We start from the raw sequence: 26,233 nt of genomic DNA, 5'->3' as shown, positions 1-26,233 counted from the left end.
TGTCAGCTATGTTGTATTCTGAATAAAATCTTGAAGTTTGAAACTTCCACATCATTGCATTCCGTTTTTATTCACAATTTGTACAGTGTCCCAACATTTTTGGAATTATCTACAATAATTTGTAGATTATTGTAATGTATAATTAATAATTAATTCAATTTAAATACTTTTAAGTCATCCTGAGGCCCCCTGGTGGGGAACCAGTGTTTTAAGCCACGTTTCCACCGCAGGAACTTTACCCAGGAACTAGGGACTTTGGGCTGGTACTCGGTGTGTTTCCACCGCAGGAACCAGGAACTAAATAAAGTCCTAGGCAAAAAAATGCCCCTCAGAAAGTCCCTGCTGGCGAGGTGGTACTTTTTCAAAGTTCCGGAACTATTTGGGGACGGGACTTGGGCGCTAAACATCCTGATTGGTTGAGTTCACGCAGCATTGGTTGAGTTCAACCACCATTTATTCGGATAATTTAAAAAAATATTACTGTTATTGTGTCATGAAATGTAATTTTAAAAGTATTTCAGGCGAGAATGTAGTTGTTTAAAACTCAAATCTGTGGTTTATTTATAAAGACCGCGCCTATTTAAAAATGTGTTTCGCTAATTTCGGAGACGCTCCGCTCCACGCGATCAGCGGGAGCTCAATCTTTATGTATCCGCCGAGAGCAGCCTCACCTCGGCTAGACCTTCTGATGTGTGCCGCTGGCGCCGATGTCTCTTTAGTGGTTAAACATAACATATAATTCGTTTTGGGTAAATCTAACAGGTAAATTTTTGGTCTGTATTCAATTTATCTATGTGTTAAAATTAAAAAAAGAGGCAGTTGATATAATATTTTGTTTCATTGTAATGGCTGTATATATATAGCCTACATTCCCCTGAACTAAGTACATTTCTGCTGTTATTATAATTTTTTAATTAAAACGAAAGGAGGCTGTGGTATTTGATATCCTATTTCATTTTATTGTAAATATATAGTGAGGAAAATTGCAGTAGCCAAGGTGAGCTGACTGATGTTATCAAGTACGCTGCTGTTTGCAGAATTACCGGATTTGTCGTTGCAGACATCACACTCCTGAGTCGAATACGCAAAGTCCGAACTACCGAGGATGCACGTCCAAAATTTGTGTACTTTGTATTGAGAAACGCGCACAGACCTACGTCTCCAAACTATTTACCTAATCTTCCCGGTACTTTAGACCGCGGTGGAAACAGAAAGCAACAGGTCTGGGGGAAAAATAGTTCCTGGGGAAAAAAGTTCCTGGTACAATTGTTCCGGGTAATTTCGGTGGAAACGCAGCATTATATGGTTTTGCCGGTTGGTTTAATAAAGAAGCATGTAAATAGAGTTTGATGTCATGAGGGTTTTCATTGATGATGTTTTCTCTCTTCAGCTCCAGCAGGCTGTACAGGAACACCCGGTGGTTCTCCTTCCCAGCCACCGTAGTTACATGGACTTCCTGATGATGTCCTACCTCCTCTACACATACGACCTTCCACTGCCTGTGATCGCAGCTGGAATGGGTGAGCGTGGACAGGATTTGTCTGAGGAGTGTTGCTAGTATACAAACACAAGTAGACACACTTTCCAAAAGTATATAGTCCATACTTCTTTATATGCTTGAGTGGAGTTTGTAACTGATTTTATAGCCTTTCTGTGGTTCTCTCAGGGTGTTTTTGAAGGTTGACTTTGTTTAGACAGTATCTGGGTGGTTTGATGTACAAAACGTGCCAGCTGGAGCATCTAAACAATTGATAATCTTTCTGTATTATATTCAAAATCTTAATACAAGCGAGACTCTATGGTAGTTTCTAAACTTCATAAACATAAAACATGGTTGTGCCATGTTTTTATTCTTTTATTCGAATATATACTCTTGTAAAATCATGTTATTTTTAAATACCCTTGATATATGGGTCAGAAATGACGAAAAGGATTTTAGGCAAGACAAGGCAAGGCCTATGAACTATCCTTTTAATGTTTCAAATTACTTTTGTGAAAATAAAATGTCAAAATACGGGTGAAAAATGTTCCATCATCATTCAGTGTAAGATATTTATGTAAAAATGAAACCGCATCCTTTTTCTGACCTGTATTTATTAAAATATATAAAAGAAAAAGTGATCATAGAAAATTGTATTATTTTAAATTATTAAAAACTTCTTGTTGATAAATGGGTGAAACCTAGTGGTTTGAAGCAAAGTGGCAAACAGTGTCAAAATAATTTGGATATTAGTTTTAAGAAAATCACTATTTTAATTTCAGTAGTGTCTTTGTTCTTTCATTTCAGATTTTGTCAGTAAGTGACCTTAAACCTGTTGAGTTATATTCATTACATATACTGTGCTGTTTTCTAATATCATGATGTTTCCTGCAGATTTCATGAGCATGAAGTTTGTTGGTGAGATGCTGCGAATGTCGGGAGCTTTTTTCATCCGTCGGTCGTTTGGCAGTGATAAACTTTACTGGGCTGTGTTCTCCGAGTATGTGAAGACCATGCTGAGGGTAAGATGCTTCATCCACACAACTGAACAAATCAGGGAACTGGACTGTCCCATATATATAGATAAAATACATAAGATAAAATTCAAACTGCTCTTAACCCTGGGGAAACATCTTATGTGTAGTTGCAAGGACCCTTGATCAAAACCAGTGTTGGGGAAAGCTCCTTATAAAAAAATGCTACTAAAAAGTATTGCATTGCAATATTGTGTTACCCCCTAAAAAAGTAACTAATTGTGTTACTTGGTCAATGCATTGCGTTACTTTTCTTTTACTTTTCAAATCTGTACTGTGCTATCTTGTCAAGTCACCTTTATTTATATAGCGCTTTTAACAATACAGATTGTGACAAAGCAACTGAACAGCATGAAATAGGAAAATATTGTTTCAATAATGCAAATAGGCAGTTCATCATTGAATCCACTGATGTCATCATCCAGCTCAGTTCAGTTTAAATAGTATCTATGCAATCAATGATATCGCTGGAAACAAAGTGACCCCAACTAAGCAAGCCAGAGGCAACAGCGGCAAGGAACCAAAACTCCATCGGTGACAGAATGGAGAAAAAAACCTTGGGAGAAACTTCATCTACAGCGATATCGTTGACTTGATTGCAAATAAATGCACAGACACTATTTAACTGAACAGAGATGACATAACTGAATCCAATGATGAACTGCCTTTAACTATCATTTTGCATTATTGACACTGTTTTCCTAATGAATGTTGTTCAGTTGCTTTGACGCAATGTATTTTGTTTAAAGCGCTATATAAATAAAGGTGACTTTGACTTTGAGAAACCAGGCTCAGTCGGGGGACCAGTTCTCCTCTGACCAGATGAAACCAGCAGTTCAACTCCAGGCTGCAGCAAAGTCAGATTGTGCAGAGGACTCATCTGTTCTTGTCGCAGTGGCTGTCTAGGAGACAAGGTCTTGACTGTGGATCCTAATTAATGCAGCCTAAAAATCCTTTAACAGATTTGAATATTAGAAGTGTATTAGTGTGTCGTGTAAGCCAGGTTAAAGAGCTGTGTGTGCCTCCCGAAAACTGTTAGGTAGGTTATTCCAGAGTTTGGGCACTAAATAGAAAAAGGATCTGCCGCCCGCAGTTGATTTTGATATTCTAGGTATTATCAAATTGCCAGACGTGGACGTGCCAGACAGCAGACTTGGAGGACCATAGTGCAATAAGAACTCATTCAAATACTGAGGTGCTAAAAAACTCAGGGCTTTATAAGTAATAAGCAAGATTTAAAAATCTTTACGATGTTTGATAGGTAGCAAGTGCAGTGTTACCTATCTAATAATACAGAACCGGGCTAATATGGTCATACTTCCTGGTTCTAGTAAGAACTCTAGTGGCTGCACTAAGACTAGCTGTAGGTTGTTTATTAAGCTTGCAGAACAACCACCCAATAAAGCATTACAATAATCTAACCTTGAGGTTATGAATATATGTATTAATGTTTGTGCACTTGACATTGGGAGCATAGGTCATAATTTTGATATATCTTTGAGATGAAAAAATGCAGTTTTACAATTTCTAGAAATGTGGCTTTCAAAGGCAAGATTGCCTACAAGTTGCACACTTAGGTTCCTAACTGATGACGAATTTTCAGAATTTAGCAGTAAGAAATTACTCCTCATCCAGGTTTTTATCTCGACTATGCATTCCATTAATTTTTCAAATTGGTATGTATCTCCAGGCCACAAAGAAAGATAGAGTATCATCAGCATAACAGTGAAAGTTAACACTGTGCTTCTTGATGATATCTCCCAAGGGTAACGTGTAAAGGGTGAAAAGTAACGGCCCTATTACTAAAACCTTGAAGTAGCCTTGAAAGCCTTGAGGTACTCCATACTGCACTCGATGTGATACCTCTTCATTCACTGCAACGAATTGATGGCAGTCAGATAAGGACGATTTGAACCATGCTAATGAACTTCCATTAATGCCAACAAGGTTTTTTAGTCTATTTAAGAGACTGTTGTGGTAAATAGTGTCGAACGCAGCACTAAGATCCAATAAAACTAAAAGAGAGATACAACCACGATCAGATGGTAAGAGCAGGTCATTTGTAACTCTATTGAGAGCAGTCTCAGTACTATGATACAGTCTAAATGCTGACTGTAAATCCTCACAGATACCTTTTTTTTTCTCTAAGAAGGAATATAATTGTGAGGATAATGCCTTTTCTAGTATCTTGGACAGAAAAGGAAGATTCGACATTGGTCTGTAATTAACTAGTTCTTTGGGATCTAGTTGTGTTTTTTTGATGAGAGGCTTAATAACAGCCAATTTGAAGGTTTTCGGGACATGTCCTAATGACAATGACAAATTAATAATAGTCAAAGAAGAGGATCTATGACTTTTGGAAGCTTTTAGGAGCTTAGATAGTTTAGGGTCTATCAATCATTGTTATTGGTTTAGATGATTTAACAAGTTTATACAATTCTTCCTCTCCTATAGTAGAGAATGAGTGGAACTGTTCCTCAGGGGGTCTATAGTGCACTGTCTGATGCAATACTGTAGCTGACGACTGCATGGTTAAAGTTTTATCTCCAATAGTATTGAACTTGGAAGTAAATTAGTTCATAAAGTCACTACTGCTGTGCTGTTGGGAAATGTCAACACCTGTTGAATGCTTTATTTTTAATTAATTTAGCCACTGCATTGAATAAATATCTGGGTTTATGTTTGTTTCCTTCTAAAAGAGAAGAAAAGTAATCGGAATCTAGCAGTTTTTAATGCTTTTCTGTAGGATAGTGTACTCTCCCGCCAAGCAATACGAAATACCTCTAGTCTTGTTTTCCTCCAGCTGTGTTCCATTTTCCGGGCTGCTCTCTTTAGGGTGCGAGTATGCTCATTATACCATGGTGTCAGACGATTTTCCTTAATCTTGATTAAGCGTAAAGGAGCAACCATATCTAAAATACTAGAAAAGAGAGAGTCCATAGTTTGTGTTACATCAAGTTTTTCTGAACTATTGGATATGCTAAGGAATTTAGATAAATCAGGAAGATTATTTACAAAGCAGTATTTTATTGTAGAAGTGATGGTTCTTCCATACTTGTAACAAGAAGTAGAATTTACCGTTTTAGCTATATGAAGTTTACACAAGACTAGATAATGATCTGTGATCGCTTGGCTGCATAATTTCAACACCATCAACATCAATTCCATGTGACAGTATTAAATCTAGAGTACAATTTCGACAATGTGTAGGACCTGACACGTGCTGTCTAACCCCAGTAGTTCAAAATGTCTATGAATGCTGATCCCAATGCATCTTGTTTGTTTTGAATATAAGAAAATTATATTTTTGGCAAATGTAAAGGCCCTTTCACACCAAAATTGAAATGAACAAGCCTCTGACTGAAGGATTCCATTCTTGACTGTTCAAGAATATATACATTGTTGAAAAATTATGAACCTGTTATATGTCATTTATTCAGAATGGATATGCCCCGATTGAGTTCTTCTTGGAAGGAACTAGAAGCAGGACATGCAAATCTCTCACACCAAAGACGGGTAATTGTGCTAAATTATTACTAAATCGACTAAATGTTTGCAATATTTTTTTAAACAAATTCAAAAATAGACTGTTTGACTTTTCTATGTTTCATTTTGATAAAAGCTCTTTGCTGACTTCTCCATGTATTCTGCAGCGTCAAGGCTTTCCCCCACTTTTCAGCCTTTTTATTGCTTCACAAATAAATTCAAGGTGACAGGAAATTTTTTTTTGGTCCGCATGGCTTGCACACAGGAAGTAAGATGCCAGCTAAATGAAATTTCACAGGATTTTCACTGAATCGTAGTCATAGAATGATATAGAGCCCTTGGCTAATTTATGGCACAGTTTCAAATTGACTACTTTAAACCTGGAAAGCCCAATGGTGGCAGCTCATCAATCAAACCCAACACAAGCAAATTTAGATGAATGAGACAAAAAACACAGTCCACCTCTTTGAACACTGTTCCTTTTGTGTCAGCCTTATCTCACGCTCTCTTTATCTTCTCCCTCAGGGTTGTTGAATATTGTGATGGAGCCTTTTTTTAAAGGAGAGCTGTTTGATTTGAACTTGGTTCCTGTCAGCATCAGCTATGAGAGAATTCTGGAAGAATCTCTGTACGCCCGTGAGCTGCTCGGCATCCCGAAGCCCAAAGAATCAACCTCAGTACGCATGGCCTTCTAATATGCATTACATCACTATTTTTAGCAGACATATAACAACAAAATATGTGCAGCAAGATATATTCTCTTTATCTGTTTACATTTCCTGTAAAAAAAACAAAAAAACAAACAAAACGAGAGAAGTCATATGCTGACAAGGCTACATATATTTGATTAAAATACAGTAAAAAGCACTAATATTGTGAAATAATATTATTTAAGTTTAAAGTAGTTTTCTATTTGAATATATTTTAAAATGTAATTTATTCCTATGATGCAAAACTGAATTTTCAGCATCATTACTTCACTCTTCACTGTCACATGATCCTTCTGAAATCAGTAATTTCTAATGTTCTGTATCTAATGTTTTGAAAACCGTTGTGCTGCTTAATATTTTTGTGAAAAAACATGTTTCCTTTTTTCAGGATTTTTCAATGAAGAGAAATATTTTTCCAAATTTTTCCAACATAGTGACATAGAAATGCGTGTTAGAGTGAGGGGTTTTAGTGGGGTGTGGACGAGTCTTAAATTTGATAAAGAATATCTCTTTAGATTTAACACTTTAGTCTTTGCAACTTTAAAGATCTTCATTATGCACCAAGAGCTTGTAACACTCCAAAGAGAAAGAAAACATTTAAATCACATTGACCAGATGTGATGTTTGGTAATGATTTAATAGAGGCGGACACAATCATATAATTTTAAGCACAATAAATTAAATTAACAGTACACATTCGTAACATTTATAAAAAAAAATATGAAAACTTGCAAACATTGTATCAAGGACTAAACTATTGTGAGGATTCTGTAATTTCTTTCACTTATCGAGTGCACACATTTAACTGAAAATAGTAATCGATCAAAATCAAATAAGCAATAGAGATCAAAACCATTGGCAGCAATTGTGTTAGAGAAGAAAATATTGATAATTGCTGCAGTTTATTGCAGCACACTGCTTGTGTTTCGCCCACTTGCTCTCTCGCATCTTGTAGTGACTTTCAGCAGTTTTCAGTCCAAAATGGCGGCAGTGCCATCTTTAGACTGTCGCCCTTATCACTAAAGGGTTTCGCCTCTTGGGCTTCTATACTCTTTGGTGTAACATTCCACAACCTTTTGTGTCATTTTGGCAGATTGTCTAACGAGAAAGTTTTGAGTTCTGAAACTTACAGGGCTGTTTTTATCATACAGTGACTTCTCATCTGTCAGAAGATCAAGGGAATTTTGATTTCAAGTTTATGCTTTCTTTCTTCCTCTCAGGGTCTGTTGAAGGCCCGGCGGGTCTTGAGTGAGGACTATGGCAGTATGTATGTGTACTTTGGTCATCCTGTATCTGTACGCAGTCTGGCAGAGGGGAAAATAAACCGCTCTCAGTACAACCTAAAGCCCAGGTATGACACCAGCAATCAGCTACTCTCAGAATGTTTTGCTTTAAAGGCCTACATTAGTCACATAAAGCATGAATTTTTGTCACAACAAGCTGTTAAAATCTAAACAATGCTTTCCTATGGATTCCCTCACCTAGCAGCATGCTAGCAACACATAGCATGAATCTTTTACACCACAGCATGCAAAATTTTCTTATCCTTGTTTAATAATGTCACAGTAAATGATGCTTATTAAAAATAAAAATCTGTTTTCAGAAACAGTTGTATTATGTACTGTACCTGTGGTGTATATTAAATAAATGTTTTTTTTAATAAATGCTTTTAAATGTTTTTTTTTTTATTATATATTTTTTTTACATTGATAATTGTAGGAAATGTTTCTTGAGTAGCAAATCAGCATATTAGAATGATTTCTGAATGTGATGTATGTGTGTGGTAACACTTTAGAATAATGGTCCATTAGTTAATGTTAGTTAATTCATTAATTTACATGAACAAACAATGAACAAAACATTTATTACTGTATTATTCATCTTTGTTAATGTTAGTTAATGAAAATACAGTTCATGCTTATTCACAGTGCATTAACTAATGTTAACAAGCACAACGTTTGATTTGAATAATGCATTAGTAAATGTTGAAATTAACATCAATTAAGATTAATAAATGCTGTAGAAGAATTGTTCTTGCTTAGATCATGCTAACTAAAGTAGTTATCTAACATTAACTAATGGGCCATTATTCTAAAGTGTTACTATATATATATATACAGTACAGACCAAAAGTTTGGAAACATTACTATTTTTAATGTTTTTGGAAGAAGTTTCTTCTGCTCACCAAGCCTGCATTTATTTGATTAAAAATACAGAAAAAAATGTAATATTGTGAAATATTAATACAACTTAAAATAAAACTTTGCTATTTGAATATTCTTTAAAAAAAAAAAAAATTATTCCTGTAATGCAAAGCTGAATTTTCAGCATCATTACTCCAGCCTTCAGTGTCACATGTAACATCCAGTCTATCACATGATCATTTAGAAATAATTCTAATATTCTGCATTTATTCAAAATAAAAAAAATTCTAATAATATAATATATATATATATATTTTCTTTACTATCACTTTTTATCAGTTTAACACATCCTTGCTGAATAAAAGTATAGATTTTATTAAAAAAAAGAAAAAAAAAATTACTGACCCCAAATTACTGACCAGTAGTGCATATTGTTATTACAAAATATTAATATTTTAAAAACATAGCTTCTTTTTTATTCATCAAAGTATCCTAAAAAAGTATCACATGTTCTGAAAAAATATTAAGCAGCAGAACTGTTTCCAACTTTGATAATGAATCATCATATTAGAATGATTTCTAAAGGATCATGTGATAATGATCCTAAAAAAAAATATATATTAAAAAATTAATATATCACAATATAACATATTTTTCTGTATTTTTGTATTTATATATATATATTAAATACAAAGTATTTTAAATTGTAATTACAATGTTGCTTTTTACTAGAACTTTCATCAATTAAATGCAGTCTTGGTGAGCATACTTCTTTCAAAAATACAGTACAGACCAAAAGTTTGGACACACCTTCTCATTCAAAGAGTTTTCATGATGACTATGAAAATTGTAGATTCACACTGAAGGCATCGAAACTAAGAATTAACACATGTGGAATTATATACATAACAAAAAAGTGTGAAACAACTGAAAATGTGTCATATTCTAGGTTCTTCAAAGTAGCCACCTTTTGCTTTGATTACTGCTTTGCACACTCTTGGCATTCTCTTGATGAGCTTCAAGAGGTAGTCACCTGAAATGGTCTTCCAACAGTCTTGAAGGAGTTCCCCGAGAGATGCTTAGCACTTGTTGGCCCTTTTGCCTTCTGTCTGCGGTCCAGCTCACCCCTAAACCATCTCGATTGGGTTCAGGTCCGGTGACTGTGGAGGCCAGGTCATCTGGCGCAGCACCCCATCACTCTCCTTCTTGGTCAAATAGCCCTTGATGCCTTCAGTGTGACTCTACAATTTTCATAGTCATGAAAATAAAGAAAACTCTTTGAATGAGAAGGTGTGTCCAAACTTTTGGTCTGTACTGTATGTAAAAACATTTTAATGGTACAATATGTTTATACATTCAATATCGATGCTTTATAGTAATATATATCAAATGTATTACTGATTTTTTTTATCTAAAGTCAGTGTTCAAATATAATCCATATTTAGGTGAAGCGGATTGCACGCTGTACAAAGATAAATGACTAGTGTTGTTTTTATCAGGTATATTCCTCAGAAACCCAGTGCAGACACTCATGAGTTTCTGAATGACGCTGCGTTCCGACTGGTGCGCAAACAGGAGGAAAACATGGTTCTGAAGCCCTGGGTTTTCATCGCCACACTGCTGCTACAGAACCCTGATGGCCTGGACCTCTCTTCTCTCGCAGAACAGACAGACTGGCTCAGACACCTGGCACTGGCATTTGGAGCATTCTTGGACTGGCCTGGTAAGGGATCACAGTCTCAACCTCAGACTGACCACTCTGTTAGAATGTCAGGATGCACAGGTTTAAATCAGTCTACCAGGAAACAAAGCCTGATTTGTGAGGCACAGGCTGCTGCAACAAGTGTTTCTACAGATGAGCTGTAAATCACAAGACATGCACACAGCTGATTCACTTTGGAATTTTTTTTTTCTCATGATTGTCATGATGTCTTGCTGCAGTACTAACCACACAATGCCCATGAGATATAAGCAGTGTTTCATACATACCTTTGCATATATATATAAATATACACACATTGCGAATAGAAAAGAATCACCCCCTTTATAATAATCACATTTTGTTGTTTTGCAGCCTGAAATGAAGATGTTTTTTGTTTTATCTAGCTGTATTTACTCAGTGCAACTTATAACATCCAAGTAAAAGATATAACGACAACATGTCAGACAAAAATAAAACAGAATCATCTTTTCTATACCCACCTTGTGTGTGAATATATACAGTATACATGTGCGTGTACTGTGTGTGTGTATATATATATATATATATATATATATATATATATATATATATATATATATATATATATATATATAATATATATGTATATAATAGATTCATAATCTAGATAATTTTTTTAATCTAGATTAATCTCACTGTAATCTTGGAATTAATCTAGATCAATCTAGATAAAAATGGCATGGCATTCAGAATATGTGTGAATATACATTCAGAATATACCCAAATAAAATAATGACTAAAAGTAAGTCTTTTAGAACGGGTTTCTAACGCCAGGTGGTGCATTAGACCAGGGGCTGTTTCCTGTTTCCAAAATGGTTTCCATTGGGAAGCTTCTTAAAAAATAATTCTCTTAAGCAAACCCGGCGGCTTCAACTGCATCCATGTTAGCACGTCATGTTTGATGTGGTAATTTCTAGGGCTTGGGCGTCATGACGTCATTACTTGGCGTGGCCGCCATGTTGATGGCCTCCTTTACTGCTACTTGGACTACTGCACAGTGTTTAGACATACTCCCTCTCATCCGTGTGTCTTAATTTGATTAATTAAAAATCTATTTCAACCATGGTAAACCGTTGCTGTATTGTGGAGTGTAACAGCCCAACATATAATTCGCCATGGGGAAAATAAAATGAGAATGGATTAACTTTCCACCGCTTTCCTGCTTGGAGGCGCGACCACGGAGACCATAACATCTGAATATTCATTTATATAACTTAAAAGTCAACATTGAACATTGAAAATAAGAGAAATCTTCCGGGTTACTCATCCAAAATACGGGAAATTTCAACATTCATTTTTCTGTTGCTATCCCTCTGCTGACAGCAGAAATCCGTACTACAAAACTGCTGCATTAACTAACGTTAAGTGATTTGTGAAGCTAGGTCTAATGTGACTTTGCTTACAGATTGGCTTGAAATGGTGCTCTCACAACAACCACGCTGTTATCTTAAAAAGCCCAACATCACGCTAAGGTTGCTTTCAAGTAAGCAAAACGATGCTTTGAAAAAATCTGTTCGCTGGAAGGGCAAGGAGTAGCAACAGGATAACAGCACAGAGACTTGACAGGTCTGATGGAGGGGCTAATGGGATATTTTACAGGAAAATACTAAAACGGGAAGACAGCTGGAAAAGAGCTCAAATACATGAGAACCCCGGAAAAAAACGGGAGGGTTGACAGCTACTAACTACACTTTTGAAACACATAGTTAAAAGTCCATGGGTGAATGGTTGTTAGCACAAACAGTTACTAAACTAGCAGTTAGGTAGAGCGCACCTTACTTTTGTCAGGATTACTGTATACTGTTTTCCGGTTCTATGATCTGCAGCTCCTGAACCCATCCATTTGTGAACTGTACATGAGACTCCAATGACTTGTAGCTTCGGAACTATTCTGAAGTATAGGCGCTCACAAAACAAACAATGTAGCCGAGGATATCTGTAATGCAAAAGTGCGGCAGCAAGTCGTCTTCGGTACTCCACTCTTTGTTGGGAATTTCATATGTATCCAAACCGTTAATAGTGCCGATTTTGTCCACATACATACTCTGGCATTCCTATTTAGCGTATCCTTATAAATCCCACAACCTTTCCGCGATTTTAACATCTTTTTTCTTTCTCCCAACTCTGCTTCTTCTCGTTCAACTTGCTGTATGTTTACATTCGCGAGGCCATCAACATGGCCGCCACATCCCAGAATGCAACACGGCGCCCAAGCCCTGTAGTCATACACACCAGGGGGGCAGGGTTACATATTTTTTGAAGACTCCATTTGTCCATTAATTATTTCTAAAGAAACACGAAAATGTATAAAATGCTCCATTACTTTTTATCTTACGTTATGGTCCCGTAGTAGCAGTTTTTGTAAAAATAGGCTAACGATTGCGTCATAACCAGCGACTCTCTGTCGCACAGTAGAGAAATTACCGTATGGACAGGAGAAGCTCACAGGCAATCTTTTACTGTCTTAGAGGCTATCGGGGGGACGTGGAGGCATAAAGTCAAGGGAGATAATTAATTATAATACTTACCAAAATTTGCTCCTGTTCACGCTCGCCTTCTGTGGAAGATTCGGTGGGTGATTCAGATTTCTCTTGGCACAGTGATTAGAAGACTTACAGGTTGCTCACGTGACATCTACGTCATCAAGCTCAGTTTGAGTCTGCGCAGTACGCCCGACCCCCAGGAAGTGCGTGCTTCTAATGGACTTCACTTGCCTCCGTTGAATCCAATGGGGTCGCTGTGTCCATTTCTTTTACTGTCTATGATACACACATGTTCAAAGACTCATTCTCGCCCCCTACAGTGCAGTTCGGTTAGGTATACATCCACGCTAAAATATCAAGGTGAAAGTCATCATAGCTCGCCTAATATAGACCCAGCTCTCAACCCGACTTTGAGAATAGATTAACGGCGATATTTTTTTTTATATATGCTTGGTAATACAAATTGCTAATCAGCCAATCACATGGCAGCAACTCAATGCTCTTTAGGGATTTAGATGTGGTGAAGACGACTTGCTGAAGTTCAAATCGAGCATCAGAATGGGGAAGAAAGGGGATTGAAGTGACTTTGAATGTGGAATGGCTGTTGGTGCCAGACGGGCTGGTCTGAGTATTTTAAAAACGTTTCCGGTTACTTATGTAACCATGGTTCCTTAAGTAGGGAACAAGACACTGCATCCTCTATAGGGGAATGCCTCATTGTGACCCATGTCTGAAGCATACATTGAAAAACACCAACAACATGCCAGCGACAGTCCATGACATCTCTACCGGTGCAACTACAGTATAAATAGGTGCCATGAGAACATGCCATCCACTTCTTCTTCTGAAGCTAGAGTCTAAAGCATGGCGGGAAGCTAGAGGATGCAGTGTCTAGCTTGTGGGGCAGCTGTGGCCTAATGGTTGGACTTGTAACCCAAAGGTCACAGTTTCAGATCTCGCTGCTGGCAGAAGTTGTAGGTGAGGGGGAGTGAATGAATGGCGCTCTCTTCCACCATCAATACCCATAGCTGAAGTGCCCTTGAGCAAGGCATTGAACCCCCAATTGCTCTCTGGGCGCTGGATATAGCTGCCCACTGCTCCGGGTGTTCACGGTGTGTTCACTTCTCACTGCTGTGTGTGTGCACTTGGATGGGTTAAATGCAAAGCACCAGTTCCAAGTATGGGTTACTATACTTGGCAAATGTCACGACTTACACTTTATTTTTTTTCATTCCCTACTATGGGGAACCATGGTTACATAAGTAACCTGAGATGTTCCCTTTCAAGGTAACTTTGAACTGCGTCCTCTAGTGGTTGTTATGGGGATTGGTATACTCACGCCACCATGCTGGGGGGAGTGCAGACCAGAAACATGGTGAGCACTAAGTACCAACTCTACCGTTTTCATGGGAGTTGCCCCTGGGATGTTAGACAGCTTTCTGTGACATTATCCTTCACAGCCAAAGGCCTAGGCTACATACCCAAACTTACCTGTTAGGGCCAGACTCCTGGGCTCGGGGTAGAGCTCAAGGCTTGGAATCAAGAATAGATTCTTTTTAAAGGGATACTACCAAGAGCCTATCATCATACTAAGTCTTGGCCTGTCACACTACCGCTTGCTCTGGCATAAGCTCGCTGAAGGAACTGTCTTAACAGATCACTAGTAGCAACACCCTGTTTAAATAGGTACCCCGAGGATACATAGGGTACTAGCGTGCAAACTTACCACAGTGTGGATTTTCGAAAGTGCCCAAAGACTTCACGTGCACACTTACCATATTATGGATTTTAGGAGACTGTTCTAAGGGGCTCTTGTGGCACTCTGAAAGAGCAGCTCATGGGTGGAATGGTGCATACCAAAACCAATATGTTCGAGAGTCACCAACTCAATCTATTGTATAAATGCCGGAGTTGCTAGCAGTAAATATCTAGCTGAGGGGTCAAACACCCAGCTCTCTAGCGCTGCTCTGGGAAAATGGAGTACTCAACTCTCACCTAAGAGTAGAACTCCAAATTCAACAAGGGAGTAGTGTGCTCTCAAGCACTGCTAATACTACCACGAGAACAGCCCACCGAGCAAGGAATCCAACTTCTCAGAAGGGAAGAGAACTCGAGCGCTTGACAGGAAGCACCATGCTCACAATAACCCTCAATGCTGAGGGTAGCGATGCTTCAAAATGTGTTAATAGACACGCTGGTTGGGTGAAGCCCCAGGTACCAGGGTCTAACCAACTCAGAGAAAGGGAATGAAGCTAATCAAGTAACCCTTAAAATACAGGATTTCATAAAGTGTGCACTTACCACTTATGTGGATTTTTATAAAGTGCACCAATTACTCAGTGTGCACGCTTACCACTTATGTGGATTTTAGAAAGTGCACAAAAGAAAGTACACCGAGCTTAGTGTACATACTTAAAGCTTTCCAAGCATCTATTCACAGATACCCATTGGTGCCGAACGGGAGAGACAATCTCAAATACAACCCTCTAAGGCGAGGGGAGCACTGCCTGAGACAGCATTACACAAGAAGTCGTGGCCTAATGGTTAGAGATTAAGACTCGTAATCCAAAGATTGTGAGTTCGAGTCTCGGGCAGGCAGAAATTGTAAGTTGGGAGAGTGAATGTACAGCGATTTCTCCACCCTCAATACCATGACTGAGGTGCCCTTGTGCAAGGCACCGAACCCTCAACTGCTCCCTGGACACCACAGCATAAATGGCTGCCCATTGCTCAGGGTGTGTGTTCACGCTGTGTATGTGTGTATGCCACTGCTGTATGTGTGCACTTTGGATGGGTTAAATGCAGAGCACAAATTCCAAGTATGGGTTACCATACTTGGATGTATATCATATTACTTTCAAAAGTCCTGCATTGAAAATTATAATCGGGTATAAACATTACTTAAAGGTGCAATAGGAGATCTAACATTAGCCTGATAGTGAATGTCCCGCAATCACCGTCCAAAGCCACGCCCCCTAAACAAATTTATGCACACAGACCAGTGGTTCTCAATTCCAGTCCATGTTCCGAAGTGAAGTAAACCCCTGCTCAGAGAGTAGGGAGCAATGAACATGGTAGGAAAGCTGTTTAAAACGCCCGGACCGATGATTACCTATACATAAACTAAAAAAATACAAACCAAACAAATGCTACATATAAACACTGTACCTATACACAACTAACCTACTGACAGATTTTGAATATGAATATACTATATATAAATGTTTACCTATACTTCTGTACCAGACAGTGATGCAGCTGGTCAGCACGCTTCCTATGGTTCCTCTGCAGAATGTTGTAAGGATGGGTGGACGTAGACTTGCTCTTTTCAGCCGGTGGAGAAAGTGTAGGTGCTGTTGTGCGTTCTTGTAGAGTGACTTGGTTTTGGTGGTCCAGGTGAGATCCTCTCTGATGTGCACCTCTAAGAATTTAGTGCTGCTCTCTCCACAGTCGAGCTGTTGATGGTCAATGTGGGGTAGTCAACAAAGTTTCTCCTGAAGTCCATCAAAACCTTCTTAGTCTTCTCCACATTGAGGGACAGGTTGTTAGTGCCACACCATTCAGCCAGCTTTGCCACTTCCTCTCTGTAGTGCATTTCATCATTGTTGCTGATTTGACCTACCATACTCGTGTCATCTGAAAACTTGATGATGTGGTTGGAGCTGAACTTGGCAGTGCAGTCATGAGTCAGCAGCGTGAAGAGCAGTGGGCTGAGCACACAGCCTTGTGGGGCACCTGTGCTCAGTGTGGTAGTGCTTGAGGTGTTGTGGTTGACATGGACTGACTGAGGTCTTCCAGTTAGAAAGTCCGGTACCAAAGTTTACAGGGCTGCGTTCTCTGGAATCCTCTCAAGCTTTGTACTTCTACATTCCGTTTTGTTGCTGCCGAACCGTGTCATAGCTCAGTACCATAAAGTTAACCTAACACCACGTCGCTGCTCACCACTGCTTGAAGCTGGCTCACATTGAAAATGGATGACTTCCGGCTACTTTAACGCTCTTGACGGCAGCAGTGTGAACGCCAGAAGTGGAAAGTAACGAATTACATTTACTCGCGTTACTGTAATTGAGCAGCTTTTTTGTGTACTTCTACTTTTTAAAGTAATTTTTAAAAATCTGTAATTTTACTTTTACTTAAATATATTTATTTTGAAGTATTGTACTTTGTTACATTTTAAAACGCATTAATTACTGAGTAAAAAAAAAAAATCGCTGCCTGGAAACTACTGCAGTAATTAATGGCAGGAGGGCAAACTGACGCTAAAATCACAAGAAAGGTGCAGACTGACAAAACAGGCGTTAGTGGTGCAAGACACCACTGAAAACGAAACCCGTCATATTCTGAAGTTGAAATGAAGTGAACCCCTGGCCATATTTATGCTTTATTATGCAGTGTAAGCTGTGCTTACCTAGGGAGACCAAACTAGCAGCTTATAAAATCTTGAAAAGACATCAACCTTTAGCAAACATGTAGAGGTTAGCTAAATAATTGCATCGCTGTATTGGTGGTTAAAATGAAGCTTTGACTTTTTAGCAAGAGGTTTTGCACAAATTAGCCAAAAAGACAGTGGTGCGGAGTGTGCAATATATCGTCTGAGATAATAGTAATAATTTGTAATAATTTACATTTAGAATGATCACAAAATTGAAAATTTACAAAATCACGATCGGCCGATCGTTATGCGCATCTCGTCAGTAAAGCCGGTTCTGTAATCAGCGGTAAATTCCCTCAGATGCGTGATTTCACATAGAGCAGCTGTTACTACATGAAGTCATTGTTAACTGAGAAGATGCGCAAATCCACTTCATTGTCAGTGTTTATTTGCGCATCTTCTCAGTTAACAATTGAATTGGTTCTGTGTAGTAACAGCTGCTCTATGTGAAATCACGCACCTGATGGAATTTACCGCTGATTAGAGAACCGGCTTTACTGAAGAGATGCGCATTAACGACCGGCCGATCGTGATCGGAGCAGCCCTAATCTAAACTGTGCAGGACTGTGGCACTCCAGGAACTGATTTCGACACCCTGTCCCATTTTTGTCTCCCTCCCACTGTTAAAATGTAACTAAGTAATTTTTACTTTGAGTAAATTTTAAATGAGCTACTTTTTATTTTTACTTGAGTAGATTTTTAGACTGGTACTTATACTTGTACTTAAATAAAATTTCATTAATGTCATGGTACTTTTACCTGAGTAGAATATTTTTGTACTCTTTCCACCTCTGGTGGACGCACAGTAAGAACAGGAAACGGAGGCTACAAATTGCACAGGCTCACCAAACTCGGACAATAGAAGATTGGAAAAAACCTGAATTGCCTGGTCGGATGAGTCTCTGATGAGAATTTCTACAGCAACATTCATATGGTAGGGTCAGAGTCAGCCTTGTCTCGACGGCTCAGGCTGGTGGTGGTGGTTTAATGGTGTGTGGGATATTTTCTTGGCACACTTTGGGCCCCTTAGTACCAATTGAGCATCGTTTAAAGTGTCACATGATCCTTCAGAAATGCTGATTTGATGCTTAAACTTTTTTTTTCTTAATACCAATGTTGTAAACAGTTGTGCTGCTTAATATTTTGAGAATCATGATACTTTTTTTCAGGAATCTTTGAAGATTAAAGTAAAAAAAAAAAAAAAAATACAACCGCATTTATTGAACTATAAATGCTTTGTATGCTGTTATTCCTTTCTGAATATAGGTCATTTCTAAAAATAAAATAAAAATACTTACTGACCCCAAACTTTTAAATGTTAGTGTACATTTATACCATTTATCAGTCTAGATTCATGCTAATTTCTTCATACACAAATACATTTTTTTAACATTAGTTGTTGTATAAATGAATAGTTATTGTGTCATAAACAAGCTTACTTGACCTTAATTTGAACAATCCCAAATAACTTGATCTTTCTCTCTCTCTCTAGATGATGAAGCCTGCAGTGAAGTCATCAGCTGTAGTTTAGCTCTGCACAGACACCTGTTGAGTGTGTCTGCAGGCCACGTTCAGCTGAGCGTCACGGATGCGCCACAGGTCGAGACCACACCAGAGGAAGACGTGTTTCACCGAGCGGTAGTTGTGCTTTCCTGCGCCTCCTACAGGAACCAGATCCTACATGTGTTTCTGAGACCTGCTCTGTTAGCAGTGGCCATGCAAAGTGCCAACTCCAACAGAAAAGGTGTGAGAGAATTAGGTTTTATAAATGTTACTCTGGATTAGTAGATTTTATCAATCAAAAAGTCGTTTGTGTTCTAGATGACGTATACAACAGTTTCAACTTTCTGAGAAACATGTTCTCCAATGAATTTATTCTTTGCCCTGGGGACTCAGTTCAGGTTAGACCTTATTCACAAACACATTCCCAAAAATCTTGTCAAATGACTTTTCTTGACATGTTATTGTGTGTGTTTTTGTAGGACTTTGAAGAAGCATGTTATTTGCTCATGAAGCGTGGAGTGTTGCAGGTACTGGAGCATGAGATTGTGATGTCAGCGAGCGGTCACAGCACCCTCGCTTTCCTGTCTTGGGTTCTGGACCCATTCCTGCAGGGATACCAGGTGACATCTCATACAAAATGTGCAAATGTATACTGCTGCTCAAAAGTTTGGAGTCAGTATGATTTTTTTCTTCTTCAGTTGTTTTCAACATTGATAATAATGCAATGAAATGCTTCTTGAGCAAATCAGCATGTTAGAATGATTTCTGAAGGGTCATGTGCAATGAGGATTTAAGTAATGATGCTGAAATGTAGCTTTGTTAAGAATAATTGACAAAAAGATATGAAATATATATTTAAAGTAAAATATATTTAAATATTCTTTTACTGTAATAGTATCACAATATTACTATTTATATTGTGTTTTTGATTAAATAAATTGGCCTTGGTGAGCATAAGAGACTTGTTTCAAAACCAATAAAAAATCTTACTGAGCCCAATCTTGTGATTTTAGCATGCCACTTTTTAAAAGTTAATTTTTGGAATAGTTAAACGTGTACTAAGTGATTTCTGAAAAACAGATGATATTTGAAATCGATAACCAAACTAACACACACATCTACTCAAAAGAAACACACCCCTCTCTTCATTGCTCCACAGCACAAATTCCCAAATTCATGAACTTGCTATGCAACACAGGCAACGACTAACAGCACACACCAGCTCCAGACAAACAATGACAATGCGCCTTTAAAGGTACAGTTCATCCAAAATGAAAACTTGCTGTTAATTTACTCACCCTCAGGCCATCCAAGATGTAGATGACTATTTTGTTCTTCAGTAGAACAGTAAAGAAGATTTTTAACTGTAATCATGATTCTTGGTGAGTCATTAAATGCAAGTCAACAGCTACCGTCACTTTGAGAGTCAAAAAAAGCATATCAGGCCATCCTTAAAAATATTTTGGTTTGCAGTAACAGTATTTTTTTTTTTAAAGGGTCTGTAGGGTGGTCTATATTTTTTTTTTCAAGTTTCAATGTAAAAAAAAAAAAGGAAAATTTTGGTGATGGTGATGACATAGGTATGAATTTAAACAAATTAGCATATCGTGACGTCACTGACTGGGTCAAACCTCATTTTGATGCAGGCTATATAGATCACAAACAAATTAAAATGTTTGTCAAAAACATGTTTAAAAAAAATCCTGTTTGATTTGAGTGACAAGTGTTCATTGAATCGATTGTAAAATCGATTTTGCATGTCTAAATAAGTTTTATACGGCAAATAACACCAAATATAGGTAATATAAGGAAGCTGCCTTATGAGGCCGGTACTTCACAGTCCGTGTTCCATTCCATCTCGCCGGGCGCACAGCCGTGTCTACACAACTTTCAAAGGCGGACGAGCTCGACACGCAGTAGCTGCTGTCTCATCTTTCACCTCGTGTACGCGCACCGTCTGCGCGGTCTCAAAAAATGCCCACACGCGGATGACGAAAAGGACATAATGCAGACAGTTTGCGGACGACCGAAGTATACTTGATCTTTATCAGTGATGCACGAGATGCGATGACGATGTATGTAGCATTGCATTATAAGGTTATGTTAGCCTATCCAGTTGAAGCCAGTACAAAAAAAAAAAAAAACATCAATGTGGAGAAGATCTTGTTTACATCAAAACTGAAACCAAGCCGTTCACACAGAATGCATATTACGCGCATTTTCTAGAGGGACACCGTTGGACTTGCGTCTCGCACAAGAGAGCCGCATGTTTAGAAAGACATATAAAATGAATGTATTTAGTTTAATTTTCTAAAAATATCTCGAGACTATGTTGGGTTTTTGTTCCCCATCCCACTGCATCTCATGTTTTTAAATGAAAAAAAAAAATTATTCTGCGTGACTGGTTTTCCGCCCTTTTTATTTAACAATGCATGCATACATGACGCTGTTTTGTTTATAGTTCTTTAAGCAACTTAATTAATAATAATTGGTTCATAAAAATTATTTTAAATATTATGTTTTTTCACAGTCAAATATTCTAATGCTTTGAATAAACGTGTAGTAATGTTTTGCTCAATGCGCTATCTTGAGGCCTCAGAAGAGAAGCAAAAAGCTTTTCTTCACCCTAACTGAAATTATGCATTTTAAATTTGAATACAATTAGAATTTAGTTTTTCAGCTATTTTGACAGCCCTAGGCGATTCTAGCCCAAATCTGTATCTGTATGCATGAGACTGTCTGTATCTGTATGCATGAGACTGCAGAATTCACATTTCTGTTGTAATAAGAGAAACATTGTGCAGAAGTATTATTTGCTGTTATGCGTGTGTGTCCGAAGCTGCAGTTGCTGTGTGATGCGTGTTCCAAAAAAAAACAAAACTGGACGCACTCCAAAAAAATAAAAAAAACCTGGACGCGCTCCGAGAGAAGGTCGTTTAAATCTATTTCCTATTTTCGTTTTCGAAACTTGTGTTGATTGATTCGTGCAATAGATTTTCGAACATAAAGTGACAGTCGACACGGACACGGTTTTAGACTAGATGGGAGAAGGGATGGGAAAATATCTGGGTACAGTTTTTCCAGAACTTCGTGCCAAGTTAAAGCGGTGTCGAGCTGTTTTAATGCATTTTTTAGATGTATTATGATGCCCGAACCCGTATGACTTTAAACAGTGACCGCGAACATTTTGTTTACTGCAGCCGCAGCCATCATTACCAAGCGCGAACCGTTGACTCTGACAGTGAATGAGACGAAGCAACGCACAGGCAGTGTGACATCCATTAACCAATAGTGTAAACATAGATGAAGTCACAGGTTTTTTTTTAATTAAGGAAGATAGCCTTCGTTTGTATGTAGGCCTAGGAAATTTATATATTTACAATACTTACTTAAATATAATAAATATTATTTTATTGCTTTTTTATTAGTTGTTTGAATAGTAAAAAAAAATTGGTCGGTCTTAACGCATATTTACAATCGGCAAGTCTATTTTTTTTTTATTTAGTCGGTCCTAAATTGACAGGGTCGGTCGGGTTACGGCAAACAAGAATATTTTTAAGGATGGCCTCAGGCAAGACAAAATCAACACCCGTGTCTCCTGATGATAGGCTATATTGAGGTCTTATGAAGCAAGATGATCATTCTGTGGATGAAACTGGACATTATTCCTGTAATCCTCTGCTCGAGCAGCACAGATCTACAAGTTACTCAATCAAAACTACGTTTCCGACTGTTACTCTGTTGACTCTAAATGAGCCAAAATATCAGCATATATGATTCTGTGGTGCTAGTTTTTGCCAACTCGTTCAGCGCTCAAGTTCCTCCAGCACTCACTGAACTGAGGAAACAGTTCTGACTCGGACTGAAGACAGATGAGCCGCTTGAATCAATGGGCCAAATCAATGTTTTTAATGTGTCTATTTGTGTATATAAAAAGGTTAGCTGATGAAGGCATTATGTGCATAAGACAATGTGTTTCACATTGTTATTGGATGCTCTAAAAATATAATTGCATATTTGTTACGTCATTGTGATTATTTGAACCAGTTCACGGAAAAGAATCAGATTTTGCCGTTTGCCTGAGGCTCTGGATTACAAGCAGTAGTGTTCAGTTTCTTGCACAGACTGATCGTTTCACTTCATAAGATCTAGATCTCAATATGTCCCCAAGAACCACAGGTATTCATTCCTTCTTGCCTGACATGCTTTTTTGACTCTCAGAGTGATGGTAGCCACTGGCTTGCATTTTATGAACCACCAAGGATCGTTGTTTCAGCTAAAAATCTTCTCTTTTCTGTTCTACTTTTCAAAAAAGAGACACCTGCACACTAGATGGCCTGATGGTAGATTAACAGCAAATTGTCATTTTTAGGTGAACTATCCCTTTAAGTAGTAGGCGCTGTATAAAACTGCTTATTTATTAATTGTTTTCACATAGGAAATGTTCTTAGGTTTAAATACCTGCTATTAAAGGTCATATTAAGTTAGTGTGTGTGTTTGTGCAGGTGGTGTGCCGCTATCTGTGTGAGGAGACTAATGAGAACCTGACGGAGAGGGAGTTTATTCCTGCTGTGAGGAGTTTTGCACTGAAACTCATATTAGCAGGTAATACAGGATGGCAGTGGAAGTTTAATTGTTTACACACCAGGTCCTGTTTACACCTGGTATTGACATCCGTCTCAACTGATCCAATTATGCATGTCCTGCGCTGTGTCCGCTTGTGATCAGATCCGGTAGAGGTGTTGCAATTGTCAACAACTGATTTTGCTTCAGTTTAAAATGTCAGTCTTCTGTTTTCTCTGTGTGTTTGTCATCATGGCGTCAGGCCGTCTGAAGTGTTATGAAGCTTTATCCTCCGACCTGCAGAAGAACGCTCTAGCAGCTTTTCTGAGACTCAAAGCCGTGAGGAAGGTCAAAGTGTAAGTCTGTGTTTCATTAGATGTGCTATGGGCGTTTGAAAGGTTATGGTTGTTTAACTGACGTAAACTCTCTCTCACAGAGGAGATCTGGAGACACTGAAGGTAAACAAGATTGCAGTGAACTCATTGGAGGACACGCTGGGTAAGAGTGATGTCATATCTCATCAGAATAGCTGGTGTTCAAGTATAGCAATGTTTGAAATAGCAATCTAAGGTACAAGTCTAATTATATCTGGCATATATAATTTTATTGTACCTTTAACTGTAAGAAATACATATTTTAAACATTAGAATGTTTGGATGAAAAACTTATAAAATTGATAAATTGATAATTGATAAAACTTAATTTTTTTTTATTATACATATATATGCACACACACACACACACACACACACACACACACACACACACACACACACACACACACACACACATATATATAAGCTAAACACAAGTAGAAAAATAAAAAACAATAAAAAGACAAAAGCAGATAAAAATAGAAAAAAGTATAAAAAATTAAAGCTGACAATATAAAAATATAAATACTACTAAGATGTCACATCACATACTATAATGTTAGATTTACACTGATTTAATTTCTGAATTTTGCAAAAGTACACAGAGCATTTACAGAGCATTAGACTGTATAAATAAAACATATTTTTGTAACTAAAATGACATGCAAAAGACTACCAATTTATATTTAAGAATGCAAATAGTTTTATAATTGACACAAAATTCCTCATGTGATTAATGTGTTCATGTTTAATAACTACAGTAACCTTATGTTTAGATAACCGCAGATATGTGGCCAGAAATAAAAGATGATTTAAAATATTAAGTAAGAACCATACAATTTTTTTTTTTCACATTTTGATGAAAATCAATATTTATCAGGTAAACTTTGAAGGTCTTGTTTTATAAGATGGCCTCAAAAACATATTTTACGTGCACTATTAAAGAATTTTATAAAAGTTGCTGTGTATATTTACATTGTAGTTAGAATTTTATTTAGTTGTTTGCAATTACTGTATTGTTTTTATTGAGTGAATGCAACAACAACATCATCATCTAAATATGTAATAGGTAAAATGTAAACCAGTCAATGCACACACATATTTACATTTAAATTACACCATACAGTATAGTGAACTATAGATATTCTGCAGACTTTTTTTGGCCCCGATTGCTTGCTTTTAAATAAAATTAATTTGCTTCTTAAAAAATAAAGTTGTACGTGTCCTCTGACATAATTCTCTTGTGACCCAGTTCTTGTCTCACTGTGCTATACTGCTATGACCTCCTGCATCTTCGTTCTATTTTACAGCTACACTTGTTTACTTTTCTTTTCCTCTGTCACACAGGAGGTAAAATTCCTACCCAGAAGCCCATCCTCGCTCGACTGTAGTTATACTGTATATGCACACGTGGAGTCTCCAGAGGGCCAAACCAGACTAAACTGCCTTCATTAACATAATGCCAAATTTTGCAAGGTGGCAATGGCTTCGCTGACTACAAGAGTTACCTGTCATCGATCTTTAAAGGGACGTCACGGGTTTGCCATCTGGGACACCCACGTTACACTAGAAACACTCTTTTTATCTCTCTCCCTCTCCGACAAGCTTGACAAGCGTGTCTGTAATCAGCCTTCGATCTTCACTGTCTTTATCAGACGAGGTTTAAACTGCTCTGAAGTTGCCAAGTATATGAAGATGTTTTGTTTTCATATTTGAACGTCCTTGTTAGCACCATTTGTGTTTTTTTTTTTCAATCTGTGTCTGCACTAAAGAGCCCTGGCTTTGATTTGAAAAACGGTTACGGTTTGTTTTCACTGGATTTGTGTTGGGCCTGTTATCTTTTTTTCATGACTTGTCTGATTTTTTTTTGCTCACTAGATATGGCTGTCTGTTGCGTTTTAGGGAACATGTTACAAAAATAGGTCACTCGAAAGTGTGTTGACTCCATTTTTATCTGCTCTTATAAAAGAAACATAGATAAAAGAAAAAAAATTGCTGTTAATTTGGAAAAGTAGCCTTACATCAATTGCTCACACCACTGGATGCGCTGCAGTGAATGGGTGCCGTCAGAATGAGAGTCCAAACAGCTGATAAAAAAGACATTACAATAATCCACAAGTAATCCACACCACTCCAGTCCATCAGTTAATGTCTTAAATCTAAAATCTGCATGTTTGTAATAAAAAAAGATATCATTAAGATGTTTTTAAAGGTGCCATAGAATGCAAAAATCACTCAGTTGTGTGGCCACAGTGTGAGAAAAAAACAGCCTATAATGGTAAA

General features: G+C 37.7%; 1 protein-coding gene across 1 annotated transcript in view; it reads left to right on the top strand.

Annotated features, from left to right (window-relative positions):
- The window catches only part of gnpat (glyceronephosphate O-acyltransferase), a 30,041-nt gene extending 4,104 nt beyond the window's left edge, over window positions 1-25,937 (top strand). The window contains exons 4-16 of the mRNA XM_059499071.1: window positions 1,391-1,520; window positions 2,375-2,502; window positions 5,955-6,030; window positions 6,526-6,677; window positions 7,931-8,061; window positions 10,354-10,577; window positions 19,003-19,254; window positions 19,332-19,411; window positions 19,493-19,633; window positions 23,519-23,618; window positions 23,839-23,932; window positions 24,013-24,074; window positions 25,298-25,937. Of these exons, the coding sequence (XP_059355054.1) occupies window positions 1,391-1,520; window positions 2,375-2,502; window positions 5,955-6,030; window positions 6,526-6,677; window positions 7,931-8,061; window positions 10,354-10,577; window positions 19,003-19,254; window positions 19,332-19,411; window positions 19,493-19,633; window positions 23,519-23,618; window positions 23,839-23,932; window positions 24,013-24,074; window positions 25,298-25,341 (1,614 nt within the window). The 3' untranslated portion in view covers window positions 25,342-25,937. The remainder of the gene's footprint in view (window positions 1-1,390; window positions 1,521-2,374; window positions 2,503-5,954; window positions 6,031-6,525; window positions 6,678-7,930; window positions 8,062-10,353; window positions 10,578-19,002; window positions 19,255-19,331; window positions 19,412-19,492; window positions 19,634-23,518; window positions 23,619-23,838; window positions 23,933-24,012; window positions 24,075-25,297) is intronic.
- The last annotated feature ends 296 nt before the right edge of the window (window positions 25,938-26,233 follow it).

Source organism: Carassius carassius, chromosome 18 (assembly GCF_963082965.1).
Source record: "Carassius carassius chromosome 18, fCarCar2.1, whole genome shotgun sequence".
Classification (NCBI taxonomy): domain Eukaryota; kingdom Metazoa; phylum Chordata; class Actinopteri; order Cypriniformes; family Cyprinidae; genus Carassius; species Carassius carassius.
The sequence above is the reverse complement of the archived record's forward strand: the minus strand, read 5'-3'. Positions and strand labels throughout refer to the sequence as shown.